The sequence below is a fragment of the Scardinius erythrophthalmus genome (genome assembly GCF_964197995.2).
Source record: "Scardinius erythrophthalmus genome assembly, chromosome: 7".
NCBI lineage: Eukaryota > Metazoa > Chordata > Actinopteri > Cypriniformes > Leuciscidae > Scardinius > Scardinius erythrophthalmus.
In genome coordinates this window covers 46,359,567-46,372,693 of record NC_138227.1, presented here as the reverse complement: position 1 = coordinate 46,372,693, position 13,127 = coordinate 46,359,567, and the positions used below count along the sequence as shown (strand labels likewise).

The window sequence follows — 13,127 nt, the reverse complement described above, 5'->3', positions numbered from 1 at the left end:
GAAAAAAAGTAAAATTTATATTGGCCTCAACCTTTTTTTTCCCCTTAGAAATTATTACCTTTCTTATACATCTATATCGTAATATTAATAATAATCATTGAATTATTATTATAATAACAATTATACGAAAAATGTTGAAGATAAAACATTTGTAGGTAAATGTTGTTTTAAATGTAGCTAAATCACAAGTGTGATGCATTAATTATATTGGTGTTATAGTAAATGTTATATGTTTAACTTTGCTTATATATTTTTTTAATGGAATATCACCGGCAGAAATGAACTTTCCCATTAAGGGCCAATGTTTGACTGTCACAATACAGATTGAAGCAGACAGGTAAATAGTTCAAAACAGAGTTTTATTGAACAGAGGCACGGAGTGGAACAGCAGAGGAGACTGACGAGTATGTATTGGAGAATCAGAACTGGATGAGGAACGATAATCTTGATGTCTAGTTTGCAGGTGATGGAAGAGGATTCGGCGGGCTGATGTCAGGAGACAGATGACGGAAGACGGGAAGCGGATGATCGGAGACGAAGTTCAGGTGAGGAATCTTCGAGGTAGGTAGGAATCGGTAAGTATGCAAATAGAGTCTGTATGTTCACTTAAGGACAAGACCAGACAGGGAAGTGAAGGAGAAGTGTATCTTTATAGTGTGTGTTGATGATGAAGTGCAGGCTCGGGGAGAGTGAACGAGTGGGCGGAGCATGCTGATCTGGTGGCTCCGCGACATTGACCCCTTAAATTGATTTCCAAAGGCATTTCTTTTTCTAACTATGTTCTAACCATTATTTTCTAACCATGCATTTACACTGCAATTACAACAGCATAATTTTATGAGATTAATGATTTAAATATAATAATTTTAATATAGAAAAAATGAGATGCTAAAAAATTGTAAATTATATTTTTAATTATGAAATTAAAACAGCCAGTAGGTGGCGGCAAATCACCGTCTTAATAAACGAGTCATAGAAGCATTCATTCAACTGATTCGTTCAAAACGGTTCATTCTGGAACTAAGCTACTAAGTCACTGAATCACAAAGCTCCAGATTCGTTCAGAGACATGTAACTCTTAACTCTTTTTCTGTGACTTGTTTTCTCCAATTGTCGTTGGAGAAATAAAGCAATAACAGAATATTGACAATATCATGTCTAAAATGTCAACTGTCAATTATCACAATATTCACTCTTTGTTTACTGAACAGTTTTATAAAATCATTATCACATTTGCTATTGCTTCAATATTCTGGAAATATTGATTAATATCATATGTTATAAAAATAAAAGTAACTCATACTAAGGCCATTTTTTCTACCATATCTTGAATTTTGGGTGCATTGTATTAATTCAGCTGGCATTTTACCCCCCAACCCCCTGATAACGTCTAACCCTGCTTTAAGAGAAGCATAAAACACAACAAAACATTAACAGTTTTGTATGTTATTTTTCGCCATTTGAAAGAGTGACATATTTGGCAGTAAAGCACTATGATTTGAAAGAAACTGTGGCAAATGTCTGCGAATTTATGCAACATACATAAATGTTACAAAACATATTCCATCATTAGGCTAATTATCATTTTAATCTATTGACAGCCTTAAGCTACATTTCAAAACATAATTTTGTATAAAGAGGCATGCTGTTTTGACCACTATTCTCTCTAGATTTAACGTTAGTCAAATTAACTATAACAAACAGGTTAAACAAGCCATAGCTTACTTTTAGAGGTGGTGAATGAAGTTCAAGGTTGTGATGGTCATGTCCGATATCCCTTGCCAGTTATTATGCGTACAGCAAATCTCCTATTATGAATATGGTCAATTTCAAACTGTTTATATCCAAAAAGAAATGATGCTGGGAGATGTTTTTGTATTTAGCGCGCTCACCGCACTGTATATTTTTTTCTGTGCTTGTGCAGCGTCACGCAATCGCGCAGAATCTGATGACTGGTGACAGTGGTTCCGTTGCTTTCATTTGGTTCATCAATTGATGTTGCGATGATTTATTTAAAAATAATATAATTACTTTAGTTGTTATAAAGTCATTCTCGAGTCAAACAGTTCAAGTCAAGTCTAGAGTCATTGGATCTCAAGTCGAAGTCATTTGCTTAATTTTGTCAAGCATGTCCTTCAATTTGCGACTCGAGTCAAGCCATGTGACTCGAGTCCCCCATCTCTGATTATTGCCCTATTGTTGGTTTGATTGCTTCTATTGTTCTCCTCAATTTGTAAGTAACCTTAGATAAAAGTGTCTGCTAAATTATTAAATGTTAAATGTTACTAGAGCCACTTAATATCTACATTGCCTTTGTTACAAGGTTCAAGTTCGGGGGAAGGACAGGGTTGGTGAATCAATGTAATAGACTTTTATTCAAAACTCATAAATGTGCTCTGCACAATTAAATAACTCCAATAATTCAGAAGATCAGGGCTGAGAATGGTCACGCTCTGTCTTTCCAGGTCTGGACACAGCTTTTTATCCAATCTCTCCAAACCAGTAACTATATTTGTGGTCCAGGGTCACATATATTGTTTTATGATTTTCAAGAGCACTTTTCCAAATTTAAGACCATAACTTTAACATTAGATTTATTATAATTGTGTGCTGGACTTGATACTTATTAAAAAAAAATGTGTATTTTATAGGAATTGTGATATAACTGAAGTTGTTTTGTTTCTATAATTTGTGTTTTTAGCTGTGGCCATTGAAAAGGTCTGAAGCTTCTCTGAAATGGAGTCAATTTAAAAAATAATATACTGTCACTTTATTTTCATGTCTTAACGATTTGTTTTTATTTGCACGTCTAGGTTCTGAAAATGAGTTATAACAGAGTTGAGAAACTTGACAAGAACACATTTAGAGGCCTGAACAATCTTTTACGTCTTCATATGGACCATAATCACATTACCTTCATACACCCAGAAAGTTTTTATGGATTGAAAATGCTGCAGTTGATCAACCTTGAGGGAAACCAACTCCAACAGCTTCATCCAGATACATTTATATCACTGGAGTTCAGCCAGATTTTGAAATGGTCATCTCTCAAGACCATTTACTTGTCAGACAATGCTTTAACCACATTGCCTGCAACTATATTTGCTGGCTGCTACAATATTGAGAATCTCTTCCTTAGTGGAAACCCCTGGTCATGTGATTGTCGAATGGGTTGGCTTGTTCAGTGGATAGAGAAATACCCAGGTGAGATTGGTCTATATTGAACTTTTTTAAAGTGCCCCATTATGTTTTTTTTCTGAATATTCCCTTTCATGCAGTGTGTAATATAGCTGTATGTGAATGTAAACGTTCTTCAAAGTTGTAAAGTCAAAAAATAACCGCCCGTGAACAACCTGACCAGCCCTCAAACGTCATTTTACTGATGACTGCTTCTCAAATCTCTGAGTTCAACATCGGATTCGCAAAACACTTGTCCTTGAAAGATGGGTCAGTACCCAGTTTTTTTTTGGACCAGCTTGCTCCTCAGAATCACAACCTGTAAGTATAAATAATTATTGATGTACTCTATATATATTTTCTACCGGGTGTTCAAAATACATAGATATATGTTTTATATTGTGTAAGTTTCCAGCTAACTCACGTTATTACTGTCTAACTGAAATACTTCTGCTAATCAGTTGTGGGCCACTATTACCTAAAACTGTGTCTATTAATGCAGATTGTCTGTTGTTCTTACTACTTTGAGTAAAGATAAAGGATGGAGCAAGATTTGTTTTACAAACGTTTGTGTCATTAGTCATTCACATTAGTGCAGGGCAAACAAATGCACCGTTATTGATACAGTTCCCACATGTGCACCGCAATAAATTAGAAATATAAACATTGGTTTGTTAATGGACATACTCTTGTTAATGCTGATGGTGAGGAATTACAGTTGAAACATCTCATAATGTACCTCAAAATGAATAGCGCATCACTGAGAAAAGTCCTGCTTGAGTCGTCCTTGCGATGGAGGATCGGGTTGAATAACTAGTTCTTCCAATGTTTCATTGTCGGACTCGTGCTTGGATTGATATGGTAAAATCAACGCCATTGTTACAGTCTTTACAGTGTGTACAATCGCTGAGCTTTAGGATGTCTCCAGACGGATGATAATGAGCGTTTAGCTTCCGAAACATGAGCTGTACGCAGTAGACTGATGACAACAGACTGGGCCATTTGACCAATCAGCAGCTGATTCATCCGTCGAGTCGTTTGAGAATCATTGAAAAATGTGGTGAAGTGCAATGTATTATATGATAAAAAAAAACTGTTTGTTTGTAAACCTGTTGTAGGAGACCCCCAAAACAAGTTAGGAGCCTTTAAAATTGCATAATAGGGGCACTTTAAAAAGCAGGACAAACATAAGTGTAAAAAATGAGGAACTGGACTTTTTCCAATAAATAAAATGGCATTTATTTATTTATATATATGCATATAGTTATAATGATAATTCATTTTGCTTTTGCAGGTGTTCTAAAATGCAAAAGAGACAGGAAGTTTATAAAAGAACAGTGTCCCGTCTGTGAATTCCCAATTTCCTCCAGAGGAAGCAGCATTGTGCATTTGCAAAGTGATAGCTACACATGCACCAGACCATGGATTCATCCTCACTTAAAACAGAGGAATTTTACCTTGAGTGATGGTGACTATACCTTAGTCTCTCCTAAGGATTTTGTTGCACCCATTGGGATGTTGGAAATGAACATCACAGATCAATTCCACAATGATGCTAGGATAGCATGTGTTGTGCAGAGACCTACAGGAATGGAAAACTTAACTGCAACCTTTCGACAGAATGGCAAAGATTTAACTGCCCTGAGTGCAATTGTTTCTACATCGCTGATCTGCAACATTGATTATGACAATATACACCAGATTTGGAACATTTTGGCTACCTATAGCGACTACCCGATGAGACTTGAGCGAGGATTATTACTTTCTGTTAAACCAGATACAGTTTACACATACAAACAAGTACAACCCACTGCAGATGATATTTTTACAGAAGTTGAAGCAAAAATCAAAGCCAATCCTGAATGGTTAATGCAAGGTACAGTCCTGCTACAGCTGGACCGTGTTAAAACAACATTCCCAACCCTTACTATGAAGTATTTATCCAATGTTCAAATAGATGTTGACAGCAGCAAGGATAGTAGAGTCCAGTCTAGCTGGGCAATGATAAGAAGGGACAACCAGACCAGAACTGAACACATAGTCCTTGCTGGTGGTGTGACTGAATTGAATTGCCAGACTGTTGGGGATCCTAAACCCATTGTTGAATGGATTCTTCCAGATGGAAGTAAATTACGTGCACCATACAACAGTGAGGATCAAAGGATCGTAGTAACTTATGAAGGAAGGCTTACTTTAAAATCGGTTGAAATCTCAGATACAGGTGTCTATCAGTGCATTACAACTAACTACCAGGAAGCAGATGTTCTTGCCTTCAGGGTAACTGTGCTGCCCCTGGATCCTGAAGAAGAAGAGATTAATGGTATCAGAGTCTCACATACCCTTGGTCAGAACCTACTTCTTGATTGTACATCAGCCAGTAATCCACAGGCTTCCATTCAGTGGATACTTCCCGACCACACAGTTTTAGACAAATCCTATGGCAACAAAGAGCTCCACAAAAATGGGACTTTGGTAATACATGGACTGACATCCAGAGACACAGGGTTTTACAGATGTTTAGCTGGAAATTTTCTAGGGGTAGATATGACAGTTTCTCAAGTAACTATTCTTGATGATTTGTCAAATAGCACAAGGCCAACTTATGTAAAGGAATCTGTTGATCATGTTGTACAAATTGATGATAGCCAGAAACTTGGAAGTATGTATCTCTCACAAAGGGTTGGTGAGGAGTCAAGGAGCATTACCTCAGGGAGACCATACACTTGGCTAAGGTCCAGATTTAATAAGGTTCCCACTGTTAGAATAGGGAAAGGAGGGAACTCTAGAAGAGTTTTTAATAAAAAGTACAAGAAAGAAGGTGCCACTTTCATCGATAATTCTCAAATTAAAGGAGGAATTATAAAGACAGCCAGTTTAGATGTGTCTAAAACACTTAAAGAATCCTCTGATGACATTGACACAACCTCAGGGGATGGTATATCTGAAGATGAATTTATTGTAATGACAACTACTCAAACACTTGAGCATAAACCAGTTAGCACCATTACAACCACAGATATTAAAATCCCAGAAACTTACAAAACTGTCAACAGTACTTTCATTGAAGTAATATCTAATAAAACTAGAAACATCTTAAGAGCAAAACAAAAAACTAATTTGGTCGCAGCAACATCACACACTCAGACTCAGACACCTGCCAACCCGATTACAGCAAGTTACACTTTGAGTAATTATGGGACTCAAAAAGATGAGACAACCCTGAATACAACCAAGTCAGATTATATGTTAAGTAATATTGATGGTAAAACCCTCATATATGAGAGAGCAACAAATAGACCCTTAGGGAAACTCATTACTCTCAAACCTTTTCTGACAGAAGTTACAGAGCTTCTGTTCTCTGGGGACTCAGATGTTACCACTATAGCTACACCACTTTACAACTTCCAGGGCCCAAATGTCACCTATTTTGATCCAAAGAGTCATGCCATATTAACAGCAGTCACCACAACCGAGGAAGACAGAGAAAAGATCACATTTCAGACCACTCAAAGAATCAAGTCAGAGCTCCTTCCTGGATCCACCATCATTTCCAAACACCAGATCCAAATTGTTCCATCCAAAAAGATGCAATCAGGAAAGAGACGTAAATTTCATGGAAGACGTAGGATTATTCGGCCCAGCAAAATTACAGACATACAATCTTTACTTGATAAATTTAAACATCTTTCTATAAACAAGGAATACAATCTCACATTTTCACACGCTGTGGACAAAATCACAAGTTGTGGCTATGGGAAAAGAGTTACATCTGGAGTGTCAACAGATAAATGCAAAACATCAGTGGATCAAAGCCTTGCCGACCCTACATCTAGGCATCACATGCCAACTTCCTCTTTGAGAGTGACAGAAAAACCTGCCATGGCAACTGATTTGTCAGTCTCTGGAAAGACCTACACTGTTACTGATTCACAAATGCACACCATTTCTGAAGAATCCAGTGATTATAAAAGTTATTTCAATTCAATAGAGAAAGAACTAATTTTCACAACTACAACCACATCCCCATCCATGATGTCTTCTAAAATTACACATGGGAAGATTCCATGGCATAGACCATTTGGACACAAGGGGGAACTAAAAGAAACCCTCAGCAAGCATCAAAACCCATTTACGTTGTCCACTAATGTGGAGCAGATGACCTCAGCATCCAAAGCAGAACCTTACAAGGCAATAACTGCAGTACCTGCTACAGAAGTGCATCCTACACATATTATAGCCTCTCCTCCAGCGACAAGACACAAAATCAATACTCCAGAGACATCATTTGATGACTCATCAGGTTCTTCCTCTTTTACAGAAACACATTTCTCTGACAATATCGTAACACCATCTACAACACCTGAGTTTTTCAGTTTTCCAGCCTTCCATGACCTGTCCACAACCACAGAGTCAATACGGGTTTCTCACACTCTAGCAGTCCCACCAACAATGGGGACTGCACTAAAGCAAAACACTGGTCAGAATAACTTCTCAGGTTCTCAAACTGGATTGTGGGGAAACCAAAAGCCTGGTTACCACAGACGAGGCTCCAGAGGGAGAAAGCCCACAAAAAAAGAAACCACTAAACCCCCAATTATCAAAGTGACTAAAACCGCTGACAAATTGGCCACAACCAGAGTAAACACAAATATGAGGAATGCCCCAGAAAGAGGTTGGAGATATACCACACAGAGCCCCATGATCAGAGTTCAGTCAACCATACATGAACAGAAATACAAGGACTGTTTAGAATGTCCTCAGCCAAATGCCTCTGGTATTCCTCTGAGCAGAACAGTTACTTCAGACACAATGACTGATTCAACAGCCAACATGTTCACTCCATTTCCATACAGCAGTAGTACTGAAAATGCACATGATAACACAAGGTATGACACCTCATCTATTAGGGATATTACCTCCAAGCCAAGGATTAATGGTGGAAATGCTGCCAGTTTTACTGTTCTGTCAAACTCTGATGCGTTTCTCCCCTGCAAGGCCACTGGCAACCCTGAGCCCATCATCAGCTGGAACCGATTCATATCTACCACAGGTACAAAATGAAAACCACAAAGCCTACCCTGACAGAGGATTTTTTTTAAAGGATTCTATTGTTATACCATGTTCATTTTCATATTTATTTTATTTTACATTTTGGTATGTCACAACATAAAATAAAAAAAGGCTTTTTATGTTTGGTGATCATTTTTTGTCTCCTTTATATCACCAGGTAATATGTTGACCATCAAGGGGAAAATGGGTAAATTTGAAGTTTTGAAGAATGGAACATTGCTCATCCAAAGAACAAACATTAAAGACCATGGACAGTACATATGTTTTGCCCAGAACGAGTATGGTTCTGACAAGCTTGTAGTTACATTGTCAGTTGTGGCCTATCCAACCCGGATATTGGAGAAAAAGATGAGAGAAATCAAGATTCTTGCTGGGAAAACTGTACACATGGATTGCAGGACAGAAGGCAGACCAGTGCCCACTGTGTCATGGATTCTACCTAACCACACTGAAGTTAAAGGTCTGAACACTGAGCATGACAGAATAACAGTAACCACAGTGGGGACACTAACCATTCAAAAGGTGTCGGTTTTAGATCGTGGACATTATAAGTGTATTGCAAGTAATCCAGCTGGTACTGCCACTGCCACTGTGCATCTACAGGTGGTAGCAGCACCGCCAGTAATACTGGAAGAGAAGCGACAGCTGGTGAAAGCTGATACTGGGCAGAATCTCCTTATTCCATGTACCACTTATGGTGACCCGCAACCCACAACACACTGGGTCTTACATGATGGCAGGATAATATGGCCTCTAACTTACTCACTCAGCAAAGTTTCAGTTTTTGTAAATGGAACACTTTACCTCAGGAATGTAGAAATAACTGAAAGTGGAAAATATGAGTGTATTGCAACAAGCTCTACAGGATCAGAACGGCGTGTTGTCACACTTTCTGTGAAGACAACAGAAACTGCCCCTCAGATCATTGAGACATCACAAATGCGAAATGATGTGATATATGGTGATCTTCTTCATCTGAACTGCTCTGCGGTTGGGAACCCAAAACCTCAAATTATTTGGAGGCTTCCTTCCAAGGCTCTTGTGGATCAATCGCACAGGTAGACTATAACAGACTTTATCATTAAAAACAATTGTTTGATTGCAAAAACAAAGCTGAAGTTTGTAATGTTTTAATTGCAAAATACTCTTTACTATCTCTGAATGGCTGAGTTTACATGCAAACAAATAATCCGTTAGTAATGGGATTGACGGCTCAATCGGACTGAAAAGCCTACATGTAGAAACCTTAATCAATTCGAGCTTGATCCAAATGAAATTTCGATCGGATTGGAGGGGGTGGTTTATTCCTTTTCTAATCCGATCGAAGGGACATGTAAACACTTGATCGAATTGAAAACCGAAACTGGAAAGGACTGCGCTTGTGCAATGACGTAGAAATGGCTTAATGACACTCGGAACGCACTGCAGTTGTTGTTAAATAAAATGTCATAAATGACTGTCGTGGTATTCTAAAATTCTCCTACCACTCATCATCTGTGAAGTGGAGCAGAACTATGTCCCATCAGTCCTTACTTCATACTGTCACCGTTGTTTAGTTTTGTTTTTATGAACTTTCAGTTTTCTTTTATTTGTTCAGATTCCCACCACTCATTTGTCTCCTTGGTTACCGTTATCATTTGTTCATATGTGTATGTGATTAATTATCCTCGTTTGTGTTCCCTAAAGTTGTTCCTTCACCTGCACTTGATGGTGTTGCCTTCTCGCATTTGTTCTCTGAGTTTTTTTTTTTTTTTTAAAGAACCTTTTGTTTGTAGAAACCTGTTTGAACCTTTTTCATCATCTTCATCTGAACCTGATCGTGACACAGTCTCATCCACAGGCACTTTATTTTGGCCGCAGAAAGGGGTGTTTTTATTGAGTGATAAATATAAGCAGCACAGCACAATGGTTCATGTGCTTGTTGTCTCCTAATCAGGACCCGAAATAGATCAATATTAAGTGTGCTTTTTAAAACAAGGAAAAGAGGCAATGTAGGAGAATAGTATGTGCAAACAGCGGACACTCTGTATATTTGTGCAGTGTGCGCATGTCAAGAAAATGAATCAATCAGAATGATTTAATTCCGATTGAAAAAAGTTGTGCATGTAAACATAGCCACTGAAAGAGATTCCCCACAACTTTTGAGTTTGACTTATTTGTGAGTACTGGACAATGATTTTTTTTTTTAATGCAATGACAGTTATTCATTTTATTTTATGTTTTGCATAACTAATTTAACCCTGGAATTAACGATTAGATTGCATCTCAATTATGATAAATAATGAAATATGAGCATATAAATGCATATCCCATATCAACAATTCTGTAAATGTTCTCAAACCAAATTCATGATGTAAACATGCATTTATAAATATCACATTCTCATTTCAGAATGGGCAGTCGTATCAAAGTCCTGGAAAATGGTACGCTCATCATTGAATCAGTCAATGAAAAAGATGCTGGGGACTTCCTTTGTGTTGCACGCAACAAAGTAGGGGATGATGCACAGCTAATGGGGGTGTCCGTTTCTATGAAGCCAGCTCGGATTGATCCAAACATCTTTAGTAGGAAGCAAGTGCTTTATGGCAATGACCTAAAAGTGGACTGTATGGCTGCTGGTGTCCCCATGCCAGAGATATCTTGGGGACTTCCTGATGGTACCTTGGTGAATAGTGCTCTGCAAGCAGATGGAACAGAAGGGGATCAGTTCAAACGCTACATCTTGTTTAATAATGGAACACTGTACCTGAATAAAGTGGGTACTGATGAGGAAGGTGACTATACCTGTTATGCAGAAAACAAACTGGGTAAGGACAAAATGCATGTTCACATAAGTGTGGTAACTGCAGTGCCTCGCATTGAACGCCCTAAGCTCTCCTATGCCAAAGTGAAGCCAGGTGGAAACGTTCTGTTTGACTGTAAGGCTATAGGTGAGCCCAAGCCAAAGGTCCTTTGGATGCTGCCCTCCAAAGACATGATTGCTGCATCAAATGAGCGTTACTTAGTGCATGCTAATGGGTCCCTTGATATACGAAATGTTAAATTAGTTGATTCTGGGGAGTATATCTGCATGGCTCGGAATGCTGCAGGTGAGGAGAATAAAGTATACAAGCTGGATATTGATGGTAACCCACCCATCATCAATGGCTTCAATCAAAATAGAACTGTGATGAAAGATACAGCGATCAAACATACTAGAAAGCTAATAGACTGCAAGACTGAAGGGAATCCAGCACCAAAGATCACATGGATCATGCCTGACAATATATTTCTTACTGCTCCATATTATGGGAGCAGGATTAATGTCCATCACAATGGTACACTAGAGATCCGTAATGTTCGGCCGTCGGATACGGCAGAATTTATTTGTATGGCTCAGAATAATGGAGGTGAAGCAGTCATGGTGGTTCAACTGGAAGTGACCGACAAGCTCAGGAGGCCCATTTTTAAGAACCCATTTAATGAGAGAGTGGTGACTCGGATAGGGAAAACTGCAATGCTAAACTGTTCTGCTGATGGGCAACCCACACCTGAGATCATATGGACACTACCCAATCGAACTCGGTTCAGTGGAGGACCTGGGTTTGAGGACTCACGTTATCATCTGGGTAAGGATGGCACGTTTGTTATTTATAACTCCAGCATAGAGGACACTGGTAAATACCGTTGTGCTGCAAAAAACAAAGTGGGCTATATTGAGAAGCTGGTTGTTTTTGAGGTGATTCAGCAGCCTTATATTCTAACACGGCCAAAGGGGGTTATTCAAGGTATTACTGGAGAGACCCTCTTCCTACATTGCCTGACAGATGAAATCCGGCCTAGTGTTTCTTGGACCACACCAGGAGGTTTTGTTCTTGCACGTCCACAGGTGAGTGGACGCTACCATTTAATGGAGAATGGGACACTTGTTGTACATGATACAACCATGAATGATCGTGGGAATTATGTGTGCCAAGCAAAGAATGATGCTGGTGAGGCAGTTCTTGCTGTGCCTGTCATAATTATTGCATATCCACCCCGGATCACTAATGGGCCACCACCAACCATGAGGGGAGTGGCTGGAGTTCCTGTTCATCTTAAATGCATTGCTAATGGAATACCTACACCAGAGATAACCTGGGAGCTGCCAGATGGGTCTGTTCTTTCTACGACTGGAAAGGAGCGACCTGTAGGCGGTGAGCTTCTCCATGCACAAGGGACTCTTATTATTCGAAATCCCACAAGAGCACATTCTGGTAATTACAAGTGTATTGCCTTTAATTACCTGGGCAGACATACCAGAACAACATACATAACAATAAGATGAGTAGAGGGTCATGACTTCATGACCTTACCACTGTGACTATTCAAAAGGAATAGCTGTGTGAATAGGTTGTCAAAACATGGGTAATTATGCTGTATGGGAGGAAAACAAAAAACTCTGAGGATTCCATTCTATATATATATATATATATATATATATATATATATATATATATATATATATATATATATATATATATATATATACACACATTACATCCATATTGAATTATTAAAATAAAATGTAATTTTATATGTCATGAACATGTAGAAAATATATCAGAGTGAATGTTATCAAATTATTATGTTTTGCCTAATTGACATATTTTTTAACTTACTAAAACTAAAATAAAATAAAAGTGTAAATGAGTAAATGACTACGCTTTTTATTAAAAGTTTGATGCCATTTAGTACAATAGTATTGGGACGTTTATTCATACGCCAATAAGTGTACCAATATAATAATAATTTTCTTTTTCTATGTAGTTTTATTGTTATTGTTGGCAAGATTATTAAGCATGCCTTACTGTGGATGTGGAACATATTTGTGAAAACACAAGCTTCTGTTCACAGCTTTG

General features: G+C 38.2%; 1 protein-coding gene across 1 annotated transcript in view; it reads left to right on the top strand.

Moving 5' to 3' along the window:
• igsf10 (immunoglobulin superfamily, member 10) overlaps positions 1–12,674 on the top strand; it is a 77,339-nt gene extending 64,665 nt beyond the window's left edge. The window contains exons 4-7 of the mRNA XM_081370562.1: positions 2,814–3,204; positions 4,472–8,227; positions 8,405–9,305; positions 10,639–12,674. Coding sequence (XP_081226688.1) covers positions 2,814–3,204; positions 4,472–8,227; positions 8,405–9,305; positions 10,639–12,553 — 6,963 coding nt within the window. The 3' untranslated portion in view covers positions 12,554–12,674. The remainder of the gene's footprint in view (positions 1–2,813; positions 3,205–4,471; positions 8,228–8,404; positions 9,306–10,638) is intronic.
• The last annotated feature ends 453 nt before the right edge of the window (positions 12,675–13,127 follow it).